The 14,831-nt window shown below is 40.7% G+C and overlaps 1 protein-coding gene across 1 annotated transcript in view; it reads right to left on the bottom strand.

The window, feature by feature from the left end:
- LOC146988453 (spermatogenesis-associated protein 16-like) overlaps positions 1-14,831 on the bottom strand; it is a 108,626-nt gene that overhangs the window by 21,474 nt on the left and 72,321 nt on the right. The window contains exon 10 of the mRNA XM_085775275.1: positions 1,362-1,454. Coding sequence (XP_085631401.1) covers positions 1,362-1,454 — 93 coding nt within the window. The remainder of the gene's footprint in view (positions 1-1,361; positions 1,455-14,831) is intronic.

A 14,831-nucleotide genomic window follows, 5' to 3' on the forward strand; every position in this document is an offset into this window, starting at 1 on the left:
CTCAATTGCTGTAAGATGACTTCCCTTTTAAATTTTGTTTTCACATACAATACATTGGCCTAGATGGCCAGGGGAGATGGTAAATGCACTGCATTTCAATAGAACTTTTCTGTCTGTCTCTTGATCACAAGGACATTTCAACATGCAGACGAGAAGAGCTGAGGATCAAAACACTGACCTTCCAAAAACTCGGTGACCTACTCTGCCTCCTAAACCACAGCCACCCCCAAGGTAGATAAAAAGACCTTTTTCATGTACATGACATCTGCCAACAGCATTTAATGTCATAAACTGGGATATGACCTGATATGACCTGATCTGATGTTCTTGACATTTTTTTTTTTTCCAGTGGAATATTTAGTTAGTTTAACCTTATGACAGAAAGCACAAATCACACACGGAAGAATATCTGCATTCATTGTAAAATGTAATATTTACTTTATACTGTCCTGCTCATCCTGACAGTATCAAATGTAATTACATAGGTAAGAGAGATGTCCCTTGAAGACAACAGCTCGTTGGTTAGTTCCTGTCCTGTCTTGGAACCAGAAGGAGGCATTTGAGAAGAGATTTGGTCAGGCACGTTGTGTTCAGTAGTAACTGCTGAAAAAAACTGTCTAGAGATGTTGCATCCCCTTTTTACTTTGGCCTGGAAGCAGAAACACATAAAGTAAGCAGCTTGATAGACCTGGTAATGATCACCACAGTGGCCAAGATTGAAAAAATACTGAAATGAGTTTTACTAGTCACCAAAGAATCGTCCGTGAACAGATTACAATTTTGAACACAGTTTGCCACCCAGGTCAGACTGAACAATAATAACGAGTCTCCTTGGTATTTTTTAAATTCATGCATATTCATTGACGCGGTGAGCATACAGGTTGACATTGGCTGTGGTCAGTCTCTCTGACCACAATCTTCAGACTAAAATGTGCTCATCATAAATATGCAACAGGCAGATGACTATAAATATTCAGTGCTGTCTATAAATATCACAAACTTAAGATTCTCGAAGTGATCAACCTCCAAACTACAAATTAACTGCAAAGGTTTCCAAAGCCTTCGATTTCCATTGAGTTTCTTCCTGATTAACTCAGTATGATGCAGCTGCCAACAGCAAACATTAACTTTTATTGACAGTTCATGTGAACATTTGGTGATTTTTAAACATTTATCCAGCAGCTGAAATAGCAGCAGCTCTACTTCTCTGTAAACCTGAATCTTACTGTATGTTCTAACTGTATGCAACAATGACTGCAGTTATACCGTTGAATTAACTAATGTTTAATAATGCCAACAAAGGCATACGTTTCAAGTCAACTTTATAATGCTGACAAATGAGTGACCGGCCCTTTGATTACCTCTTCCTCATTCGTTTGTCTGCACTGTTGCCTCTCAGCTTCCATTAGGTATTTTTTTTCCACTGAGTAAAGTTGCTCCTCCAGCCAACTCACCTGAACATAAACACAGAACAGGCATACTGTATGTGAGTGTGCGTTTCATCATTTTCCTTTCATCTACAGTCAGGTTTAGAGAAAAAAGCTAGGGTTTAATAGGAAATGAGACAGATTTGTAGAAGAAATAGTTGTATAGAAATAGTACCATGGAAAGAAAGAAAACTCAACAAAGCTAAAGAGTGGATCCCAGTCTAAAGAGCATTTCTTCCTGTTAAAATTGTTGTGGTAGTAGATTTATTCTTTGAAAAGTGTAACTTAAGCCTGGTACACACGTAAAGATTTTCTAAATCTCAACAGATTTTTTTATCTTAAGATAAAAAATTATTGTGTGTGTGTGGTGTGCTCCGATATTCCAAATACAGCACACCACACACATAAAGATTTGTCTTATGACATGCCAGAAATCTTGCACGATCAAACGTGATCTGACGTACTTTGTTGAGGGCAGCCATGGAGACGGTAGCCACACTGGTTTGTTATGCTACGTGTGCTGCAGTCAGCTCGCTTCTTTATTGGTAACATTCAATTTCACCTCACATTCCGCGGAGCCGGTGACTCAGGATTGTCGGCTTCCCCCACACACAAGTCGACTTTTGATCCAAACGGTGACGACTGTCGGGGCCGACAATCCTAAATATTGAACATGTTTAATATTTAGGATTGTCGGGAGAATTTAACTCTTAACACACTTGGTCGGAAGGGGGAAAATCGGGGGAAAATCAGCCATTATCTTTAGGCTATGTGTGTGGTAGGCTTTACTTTATTTTTTTGTACAATTAATACATTTCGTAAGTACAGTAACAGCTGGGCACAGTAGTTTTTATATATCATCCAAATACAAAGAACCTTTTATTGAAACCTATTTTCAGCTGCAGATTAATCCACATTCAGCGCTCTAGGGAGAATTTGGTTGACCATATTTGGTTGAGACTGAATTTTCTAATCAAATACTTAATAAGTTGCAATGAAATGCTCTATAGACAATGAAGTTCTTATTCCCAGATCAAATACTGACATTTTTAAAGTCTGCTGGCATCTCATTATTGGTGCTGTTTGATGTGTGAATACTTAGACACATTTTTTTGCTGACTCTCTGATGTATTAATATGGAAGTCCATAAATAACCTTAGAGCTTGCCCATGCCATACAGGGCAAACATGTCCACAGTGTCTTGTTTCTATTGTTGTTGTGTTAATAAAAAAGGCAAATGTAGACACTAGTGGATATCATTAGCATTTTTTGGGATGTCATAGAGTAGAAGCATTACAACCCTGAATTTTGTTCTGGGCTGCATTTCATGAGGCGACCAGGTTCAACAACTGCCGACTGCCAGCTGGCTGAGTAGGATTGTCGGATATTCTACTCCTGAAGGACGAGCTCCAACTTTATTGGGCCAGTGGTGTCGATTCAGAACCCCAAACTGTAGGTATATCACTGAAGTGTTTTTTCTTTGTGGCTTATCCTGAACAACCTGCACCTTAACACACACACGCATCTACAATGTGTGTAGAGAAAATGTGATGTTGTAAATAAAGACCATTTGAAAAGAGGCTTCAGCTTGTGAAATTAAAATGACTCATAGTTTTTTTCCTCTTACATCACAATAGGACCCTTGCACCAGCATTATAGCATCATAACGTATGATGCTTGACAGACCCTCCTCTAACAGCACAGTTCATGGTTACGTATTGTAGAACATGTCAGAAGTAGAGATTTTCATTTTATGGTCTTTTTTGGGATATTACTTCCACAAAAAAATAGATGCTTCTCCCTCATTCAAAACAAAATGTAAATGCCACAATCAAACAGTTAATGTACATCTAACTCTAAATCTGCCATGTTTTACAGACAATATTTTTTTTTGACCTGATGAATCTTGGCATCTCTGGACCCATCAGATTCTCCCTCCTTTTTGCGAGACCTTCAAAGAAGGAAGCTATTGCTGGGTGGGTGTTGTGCCCCAAGCATATGACAGCCTGATGACAACACAACAGCTAGCAAGTCTTGAGATATCACAGCACATGTCAGGGTGACCACTCTGTCTTTGTGCCCTGAGGGCTCCAGCACCAGCTGACACAACATCAGTATACATGACACTGTTCACCCTGAAGGAGGACATGATCCACACTGTGTAGATAAAGGCACTGGCGCTTTGTGCATTATATATACCCATGGTAGGGAGGGTTACTTTAAAAATGTGATTCAGTACAATTACAAGTTACTTGTTACAAAACATGCGAATTAAAGCCCCAGTATGTACCTTGTTTGGCTTTTTATTAGCAAAAATCAAATATTGCTTTCATAAATACGTATTTCACTGAAGTCAAATCACACCCGCATACAAATGAAAGCTTTCTCGTACCTATGAGTTGTTACAAGTCGTTACAAATATACAAGGAGGGGCGCACCGAACCGAGGCGGCCATGTTGCATCGCCATTTTTTACGTTGAGTGGCAGCGTGACCGTAGGTAACCATAGAAACTCAGCGGAGCTGTCGGCTCGGCCTGTTAAAACTGTCACCACTGTGTAGTGTGAGGAAGGACGGAGGCACTGGTGTTGCATTCAGGTGCAGTCAGGCAGACGGCCATCGGCAAACCAACCGGATGTCGTTTTACTCCACCAGAGAAAGACGGTAAAACGTGGGTCAGGTAAACAATACCACATCACCATGACAACATATTGTCACGCCTGTATTGTTTTACCTCGTGCTGGCGGACCACTTGTTTACATAGACGCTTTTTTATCCTGTTACATGCAGCGTCTGTTGTCTGTCTGACTTCTGCCCGATTTCACGTGAATGCAACATCAAGAATACGTTCCCATATGCAACCACACCACTAGATGGGGGTAATTCCTACATACTGGGGCTTTAAGACTATAGAGTATAGAAGATGTTTCATCTGCTAGTACATATCAATCCACTTATATTATATCACTCACTCACTCACTCAGCATCCAAATTTCAGAACATAACACAATGGACAGACTCCTGATTGTAAAATCATTAGGGCCCCCCACCGTGAGGGGAAAAAAAAAAAAATAATAAAATTTATTTTTTTTTGCCCGCGGCTCAGACAGCACCCGCTAATGGTGACAGCGGTGATACGAGAGAGACTGCCGTACCGTGTAAAAAAACAAAAACAAAAAAAAAAGTGTCACGTCACGACTTCCTGTATCTGACCCTTCAAAATAAAAGCCCCATAACCTTTCATATACAGTTCAGTCATTGATGTTGGCTTAATTTTGACAAGACAAGGCTCCAAATGTTTTTTTTTTTTTTCTGCGACTAATCGACCAATGAAATTTTGGTCGGCTAATGATTTTTTTGGTCGACCAGTGCTTGGTCGACTATTTGGGGGCAAAAATCATCACTTTGTCACATTGGTCACATCTGCCGGCACAAGCCACAAGTTAACAGTCAGTCACAGGGTCCTAAAGCTAAAAGGACCTCATGGTGAAAAAATGATCGATCGAAAGGCACAAATATTTTACAAAACAAAACAAAAGTTCCACAAGAACACAAACGGAAAGTAAAAAGTAATGTAAATCAACTTTAGAAAGGCAGAGTTATCTGTTGGTTAAAAAGCATGACCCGTACAGGCTGTGGCCGTTGTGCAGGAGAACACCAAGGCAACTCCCAAAGCAGTTACTGCGTGTCTGCTCCCCCGTTCTCTCTCTCCTCATTTTTGTGCCCACACTTAGACCAGTTCTGTTGTCCCAGAGTGCTTGAACTCTGTGGGAACTGCTGAGTTTCTCTCCATAATAAAATAAATGTCAACCTTATTGTGGGCAGTGCTTTTATAATTTAATCAAATCAAACCCAGTACAAAAAAAAAAACTCTCCTTTCTAAGTGAAGTAAAGGCTTTCACCATTTGGATATAAAATTCTGTCATCTCATTAGTTTACGAAATAAGGCATTTAACATTTTATCAGAATAAAGTCCAAAAATACCTAGGTCACAGTAATCTTGACTTCTGACAACCAAATTTAATTGGACATTTGCATCAGTCAATTGTTCCAGGTGTTCTTGCAATTATGAGAGAGGGATGATGGGATGTACAGACAAATGAGTATACAGACATCTTCAAGACACTATCCCTCTGGCCACAGCTTTTGTCGGCATGAGGCTTAGGCTTGACCATGTGATTTGCAGTGTGGAAAAGGTAATTCAACACGGATTCTATAGATCTTATTTGAACATCTGTGTCATGCCTCGGTTCTCCAACGGGAATTTCAGAGCTGAAAGTGTCCACTACTGCTGTGGGTAAGTTTACACTGGTGTCTGGTGTCAGAGGAGGGCTGGAGAAACTGCTCTGGGGGTCTGATATTGCTGCAAAAGGGTCAACTCTAGGGTCAATTACAAAAAACCTGTTTGACAGTACAAAAGCCCTAGAGGGCCCTGGGAATTAAAATTTAAGTTGACATAGACATCCAAGGGGTTGTTTCCATTGGCTTAGGATCCTTTAGCTTCTCATCATGAATGAATTACCACCAGCAGGACAGAATGGAAGTGGAACTGCTTGTGTTGCTAGAAAATGGCTTAGGAAGGCAACCTTCCCCATGGACTAACTACTAAACAACTGGAAATATGAGAAAATTGTACCGAATAGCCATTAACACTATGTAAATGTGATGTGAGGATAGTGAACATGGTGCCAGCTTTGTTAGCACTCTCATTGTGAGGATTTTACTTACTTTACTTTTCTACTTAAAAGCACCAATGTGTGGAAGTATAACCTCACAAAGGAGCTTACAAGCAACAAATTCTTGATGTTTATAGATTTGACAGTGGAGCTCTATAGCACAGTTGTGATAATCTATATCTATACTCCCCCCCCCCCCCCCCCCCCCGGTAAAGGGAAACATCAACAAACAACAACAGGAACCGAACCATGGATCTATTAAACATCCATGTCATGAACCGAAAAGAAGGAGAAATATCAGTCAGAAATATCATGTCAGCGGTTGCCAACCGTCGTTTAAACCGCAGACACAAATCCAATATTTTGCAAGCGCACCATTGCTATCTGACACTGACCACAACCATTGTGACTGGTTGAAAGAATCCCAAACGGCCGGAGTGTTTCTTTCTCCGATCGCAAAATCATAGGCGGACCAGCCAGACGCTTCTTCTCTGGAGGAGGGTCTGGCGAGCGAGACTACATTAGTTTGATGAAGGCTGTGTTTATTGTTATTGTTTCAGCTTACTTTCTTACTTTATACATGTAAATGTCCTACGTGTCATTAAGATGAGCTGACAGCAAAGCAGACTGATAGAGGACGGATGGTGCTGGTGGTCCCCTTGTCCAGAATACAGATTAAACAGATGTCACTATTATGAAGACATAAGACATATATTCAAAAGCTTTGTTATGTAGTAGACTTACAGTGTAAATTAGACCCAAACAGCACTGAGTCACACCACTACTGGCTGTAAACTAGCAGAGAGTAATACATTTTGGACAGGTGGCACCAGGTTATGTATTGGCTATTTGTGAGCCAAAATAAATCTCCCGTTTCTCTCTCTCATTCTCTCCCTCTTCTTTTTTTTCTCCCCTTTCAGTCCACCTGTCCATTTCATACACAGCTTTAACACCTCACTGCCTCCTTTGCCATCTTTTGCTTGCTTTCTTTTTTATTTTTACCTGCCTACTGTAGAGAACAGATAGACGGAGAGAACTTTGAAAAGCAATAGTTGATGAGTTGAACTTAAATGGGCTTTGTGGAAATCACATGCACTGGAATGTTCACAAATGTTCGATGAGTGTCACTAGTGGCCACAGATACCATTGCCTGTGTCCGCACACGCTTTGAGTCCGTGCAGAGTCCACTCCGTGTACAGTCCTCGTACGTTCCACCCAACTATGTGGGGCTTCTAGACGGACCGCGAGTTCGACTGTAGCCACACACAAATACACAAAAAGCAGACATCCATGTATTTTTCGCGTCTTGGCATCGACATGGTACTTAAAGGACAATTCCAGGCGATTCAACTCGGGGGTGTATTTTCCTATCATTTTAGGTCTAAAAGAAGGAATCTGAAGATTTTCAGTTTAATCGCTCCTGTTTTGCGGTAGCTGCGTCTGTCCCCGCATCGCCATGGCAGCGATGAATGGGAGTGGATGTAAGTTCCGCTGTTTAGGCTGTTTACATCCCTCAAAGCCACAATTTTTTTCCACAGACAGCGTCAGATGGCTACTCAAACATGCACCGAGAAGTTTATTTACTTCAAGCAAGCCGACATGTTTGTAAAACTTGAATTCGCCTGGAATTGTCCTTTAAGTATCGGTCCTCATGACAACCATACATCAAATCATCATCATTATTGCGTTCTCGCAAAGCCTATGGGAAATACTACATCTGGACCAACTCCACCTCCTACCAACATCTGCTTGCTGAGTACCGGCAAGAAAGCATGAGCACTATCATCATGAGGAGGAGATGAAGAAGAAATCAGGACAATATCAGTCAAACTGCCCTTCCAGTTGACACTGGATGGAAAACTTAAGGACACCCAGCATCGGACCATGCAGGAGCCGAAGACTGTACGGGAATGTACTGGTAAACAGCCTCCATACATCTCATCTCTATTAGAATGGCGCTCTGGATCTCATTCTACTCGCTCTAGTGGTTTATTATTTCTTAAGGTCCCTTTTGTACATTCAGAGTTTGGTAAATCTGCCTTTTCCTTTGATGCTCCAAACTCGTGGAATATTCTCCAACAGACTTTGGGGCTGGAGAATATTCCCTCTCTTGTTGATAAATGGGCAAGCATAAATAAAAATTTTGGAAAAATAAAATTTTCTAATGTTTCTAGGGTAGAATAACACAATTTCATGATTTTTTTCAAAATATGACCACTCCCAAGATACATTGCCCGTTTAGGGTATAAATTTGCCATTTACCAATTTATCAAATGTTTCATTTATGAACTTTTAAAACATATTATAAGCAATTAATTAGCCACTCTCTGTGGCTCTGTGTGTGTGCGAGTGTGTGTGTGGAGGATAGGACCGCTCGGCACAAGATTCAAACCGGGGTCGCCTGCAATTAGGACTATAGCCTCCACACTGAGCTAAACACCGCCACACAACATATCATGTTTTGTTGCAGACAGATGCTGTATCCATCACTGGATCTTTTACATAAGAATTCACTATACTACTCTAATCATCCTCCTTCTTTTACTGTCATTCGCTCTCTCTTCTAATTATTTGTTGCCTGTCTTGATCAATAGATGGTGGTATTCTAGTAATACTGCATATTCAACTTTTCACCTTTATATTATTGATTATCTGTAGAGTTTAGGCTTCCAAACATAAGTATATCTGGGAGTGATTATGCCAGTTTATATACCCCTGTCTGGACAATGTATCCCCCAGGATACAGACATTCAATGCCTGTTGTGTTAATGTAATTCATTATTTTTCAACAAGAATACATAAAATTATCCTTAAAGAACAATAATTTCAAAAACAAATCCCCCCAAAATGTAATTAACAAGAAAAACAAAAACACTTTACTTATGTCCAGGGTTAGTTAGTTATTCAATGTAATTGTATTTATGTTTTACTACTGCTTGTAAACTCGTTGTCCCTGTAAATGAGGGAAACCTCAGTGACCAACGAGTTAAAATAAAGGTTTAAATAAATAAATATGGCTACCCCATTGGATTACTACGTACACATAACCACACTGCATTACTCCACAGATCAGCTGCTTGAATCGGAGTTCGACTTCCACAAGCATAGTGCTCTTGTACAAAGGATTACAGTAGATCCATGCAGCACATTGCTCGGCCTCTGTGCAGGTATTCCTGTCTCCTTCTCTAAGCTGGGAGCATGCTGCTGATACCTGACACAGCCCCACATCAAAATACCCAAACTATTACTCAAAGTCTTCTTATACAGTGATCTAGTTTAAAGGTGACTCTACCTGGGTAGCTGCTGCCACACCTAAAAATATCTTCAGTTCTGGACATTTTAATTCTGTTATAAGAGCACAACTCTGATGCTCAGGCCAGTGGAGTCTATATAATGTGTTTTCTTGCTTGGGAATGTCACAAAAGGCTCACCAATACTGATAATTATTAAAAAGGCTCTTGTTCATCTCAGATAGGAAGCAAGCAAAAATATAACTGACACTTCATAGGCTGCTATAGGATGGATATGTGGGATAAAGAGATGGTCAAAGACTACTTTTATCCCCATCGGATCAGAAACAATCTAGAGAGTGGAGGAGTTGTGTCAAGGAATTAAACCTAACTAAAGAGTAACTGTCTGCAGCTTTGAACATCTTAGACAGAGCTAATTCTGCAGATAAACATGTCCAAATTTCAGATGTGGAACACATAAAAGCACTGCGTATACACAAACTAATAAAATCACTTACTCCCCACTCCAAAGGACAGGCCAGCAGTGCCAGTTCTGTCAAGTAAAGTCCCTCAGTTTACACTTTGAACACATTTATCATATCATCAAACTGAAGCTCAGCGAACAGGACGCTTGTCAACTGAAGACGAAGAGTGACATCACATGGTTTATCCAACCAAGGAAGACACTAGAAGAGGGAGAGAGAGCCAGAGAGAGAGGGCAAGAGGGAAGATGGAAGAAAAGGGTTTTAAGTGAAGATGAGCAGGGAGACAATGACATAGTAGTGAGTTGATAGAATTAAGGGAGAGTAAGATAAATAAAAACGTCACCTCAGCCAGCAAATGGGAAAGACAATACAAGTTATAACTGTGGTTTGGTTTGAACATCGTCAGGAAATTGTATTCTACATCTAAATAAGACACACAAATTATACAAATAGATATTTTATGAGGCAGTACACAGACATTGTTTAGCCTCACAAATATAAATACATAAATCATCAAGTTAATAAACATGTTTGGTTGAGAATAATATCCATTACATGATTGCTCCCAGGGGTATTACTAATAATTGCTATATTATTTAATCAGGTTAGCTTTGTTTCAGTTTGAAGAATGTCCTCCCTCCTCTAGACATATCTAGGTCCAGCTGCAGTGGGCCTGTTCAGCTGAAACCGTAGTTTCCCTAAGATGCTACACAGCCACAGGAGCCACAGGAAGCTTTTGAACAGAGGGGCACAAAGCTCATTCACGGCTGGAGCACTCACAGTCTAAAGAGGCAGCTTATTATTTTATCTACAGACATTTCTTTTTGCTGCCTTTGAGGTGTATAGTAATTGGAAAAAGGCCACATTTAATAAAGGCAGTTTCTGAAGGACAAAAATGTAATGACTGAAGACCTCACAACCTCACGTCAGGAATAATGAATAAACAAAATAAGAAACAGGTGACTGAAAATCAAAGCTGTACGTTAAGTGCAACCTGAGATTCTAATATGCTGCAATTAGGCCCAGCGACTTTGTATGTGGCTGAATGATAATAAAGTTGATTTGACCTCAGTAACTGCCACAGAGAAACGCGGCCTATCCTGGTCACAGGGAGTCAGAAAGAAAGCTGTTTTTCTATGTTCAGTGTATTTGGCTCAAAGTGTTGCAAAAAGTCTCAAGACTTTGGAAGTTAAAAGGGCAAAGTGAAAATGAAGAAATCATTCAAGAGCTTAAAAGGAGATTGCAGATGAAAGTACATTTCAGGTTCCTCTTGAAAATCTGTGCAGACCAAAGTTTCCACAGTGATGTCTTGTTCAGTGTTTTGCAACCAAAGTCAGGGTAGAAGTGAGTAAAGTCACATGAATCGTTCATAAATCCAGCCAAGATACCTGGGCTTTCTGTGAGCACTGATGTCTTTGACACAGTTCTGCATAAAAGGTTTGGATCACTTGAAAAGCTGAGATTCCTTGAAATGCTGAATTTGGCTAAAATTTCAGAACACAGCAGAGCCTTTGTTGACACCGGTTTTGCGTCACTAAAAGAGACATAAGGGGATTCCTTTGATGTTGGCGAAGCCTGCAATGAACTCTCAGCACTGTTTTCAATACCCAGGACTGACACCTTACAGAACTGAAACCAGGATCACAGAGGTGTTAGGACAAGTATACAAACTTTGCTTCTTGACCTTTGTAGAGACTGTTTTCTGCTCTGAAGAGGATTCAATATTAACATGAACTGTCAGTCAAGGTTGATTCTCTGTTTTGGGTCTAATATAAATAGCACAAAAGCTAAAACAAAATAAAGACAGATGACACAATTTATGATGAAGTAATAACTTTGTGAAAAAGAACCAGTGCATCCATCTATTTTACACTACTTGTCCATAGTGAGGGTGCAGTGGCAGCAGGTTGAGCAGTGGGTTCAATACGTCCTTCAATACGTGGGTTCAATAGTTTGAAAGCTTCGCATTCGGCTCAACTTCCTCTTTGCCACAACGGTCCAGTTAAGCATCCGTATTACTACCGATGTCATTATAATCTTTGAAAAAGTAACAAAAGTATGTGGCAGTAACGAAATTGAATTGTTGCCATCAAAGATAAAAAGCCATATGAATCTAATTCACGTACTTGCATCAGGGAGCACTCGGTCAGATGACCTGGTATGCCCCGCTGCTCTCAAATGCTTTGAATATTTCCATGTTGTATAATGCCACTATGACAACTTTTATTCAACATTGCTACTTTTTCATCCATAGAATTTACGGTTCTGTGAGACAGACAGCCATTACTAACACTCCTAAGTAAGTAACTATAGTTACTATCTACTACTATCAGGAGCCTTGCTCCATGTCACAATGACAACATATCCTAATACTGTATGTCTACAATTAATTCTCAAAGTATGTTTCTTATTTATCATATTTACATAATTATAGACAATGCTACACAATAGGGCTGTCCCGATTAATCAACCTAATCGATTACGTCGATGACGTAAATATGTCAACATGTGTAACACACACGTCGAAGTGTGAACACGTGCAGCAGAAAAACAGAAATGGCGTACCACAGCAGCACCACGGCGATGAACGAGCACCTGAAGCGGCAATATCCTTCTGTTCATTCATCTCCGCATGGCGCTCTTTTGCCGTTGTTGGCGTTCACACACACAGAGAGAGAGAAAGAGAAGGGCGAAAGCATGATGGTAAAAATGAAACTCATACGGTCCGATCGCGCCCCAGAAATAAAATTGACAGACAAGTTAGAATAAATGAGAGGATAACAAGAGTTACAAACAAAATGTTTTAAAATGGTTTGACTCAATGTGTTATGGCCATCAGTCTCCACATTCCAACCAATCTTATGTGAGAATTTGGAGTGACTGCTGGTCAGTGTTCTCTACCACCTGCCTTAAAATAGAATATATTTTAAAGGAAAGCTCCAAACCTCTGATTTGAATTGCATGGTGGTGGACATAAAAAGTTTAAATATTTCAACTTTGGATGGCATTGCCGTTCACCGTTGCCATATTCTCTGCCAGCCTCACCCAAGTTAACCACATTATCTCATCAACTAAAATGGCGTCCAGTTTGCCGTCTGCCTGATTGTCTAGTGCCTCTGCTGCTTTGCAAGTGAACATATTGAACTGATCTGTTAACTCATTGAGTGCCAACCACGTAATTTCTCGTTTTTCGTTCCCATGCGTTGAGTGCCAAAAACGAAATTTTTCGTTTTTTGCTTTTTTTTTAAATTATGAAAATAGACACTTTAATACACATTATATGTAAATTTGGGGACTCTACGACGAGGAGAACTGAAATAGATGACGATCAAAGTCACATGACAGCTCATGATCTGGAAGTTTTTATCATAACTCAGCTTCTGCAAACGGAGTTCTGCATGTGGATGCAGCAGCTGCTCCGCTGCTGCTCCGCTCTCACCTGCGAGGCTGCAGCAGCTGGGAGCTGAACCAGGAAGCTCTCAGCCCACTGTCCCGCCCGGTCTTCATCTGGAGCAACACCGTGTCCTCCCCAAAGTCCTCCCGCGGTAAAATCTGATGGTCTCTGGACCAAAGCAGACCGGCACCACCGACCCGTACCACAGAAGGACCACGACCACCGGCGGGACCGGTGTTCGCGAGCCGCTGTGGCCGGCAGAGCCTCACGTTCCGCGGCGAGAGGCTGTGACACGGCACGGTGCGTCTGTGTTATTGTTGTTTAGTGGCGCCCCCCCGCCCCCGATGGTGGTTTTGTGAATAGAACAACAATTGTTGTGTATATTTATCTTATACGAGCCCTTTGATCCAGAAATGCGAGTGTGAGAAGAGCGACAGGCACAAACAGCGCACCTTTCATAAAAGACGCTCTATCTCCTTTTCTAGAAAAAAAGGAGGGATTTTGGTGAAACCCAGCCATGTTTAGCTTGACTTTTCTCAGGAACGGAGGCACGTAGAAACAAACGGTTTGTGGCCATTTGAAGGATAAAGTTAAACCTTTCAAATGAGCCACAGTATGTGTTGGTGGCAATAATATAGAATACACTATGGCTCTAAAATAAAAAGTCAAATATGGTCTAATTTGCCGGTACACTTGACTAAAACTTTGGAAAGGAGCGCGGCACTCAATGAGTTAACATTGATGATTGAAATGTAGAAGTTCATCGCATTAAGTTTGATTTGGTGTCTTGTGGGGGCGGGACTAGATAAGCTTTTCTCCCGCTTTCCCTTTCGGCCATGTGTGTATTATTTGAACGAAGATGAAGTGTGATGATGATGATTTAAATTGACATGCCCGAAATAAACAAATTGATTGATTGATTGATTGATTGATTGTGGAGACTAGAATGGGGGCTGGAGGTAGAGGGTCTGAGATGCTCATGTCCCACCTTTAGAAGTTCCACACTTTTAAAACTGCTGCTCCACCCCTGTGTGGGGGCCAAAGTCCAGAAATAGACCTTAGACAGATGAAATAAAAGCACCTCCTCAGTACTGCAGCGGAGCGGCACAGTCTGCAAATTCTCTTATAGATATTTTATGGAGCGGAAAACATTTGATGCATCCTCACTATTCTGGTCCGAACTGAGATGGAAAAAAGTGCAAAAGAGAGGGGAGAAGGAAAGAGGGTGAAGTGGGCTGAGGTTCATTTTATGTAATGGAATTTTAACAGGGGGCAGCAGACATCAGGAAACAGCTCAGTCAAGTCAGAGTGAGTAGCTATACTGTAAAATGTGTATCACTGCTGTTGTGTAAAAACATTATAACTTCAGGCTGGATAGTCTAAAAATGTCTTGGATAATAAGATTACTCAATCATGTGTGCAGTTCATAACAGTACAGCCAACATGGGTCATTCAAAAACATAAGCTCTGAAAGGGAAATGGTGTTGAAGTGTTTTTTGATTGATTGAAAAGTTAAATACTCAATGTGAAAATTCTGTCAAGGTTTTCTACAAACTACTGAACAAGAGTGCTGACATTTAACAAAGAGAGATCTGTAGCAGCTGTGTGAACTATGAGTCTT

This window comes from Trachurus japonicus, chromosome 4 (genome assembly GCF_045865225.1).
Source record: "Trachurus japonicus isolate A0001 chromosome 4, Traja_1.0".
NCBI classification, from domain to species: Eukaryota; Metazoa; Chordata; class Actinopteri; order Carangiformes; family Carangidae; genus Trachurus; species Trachurus japonicus.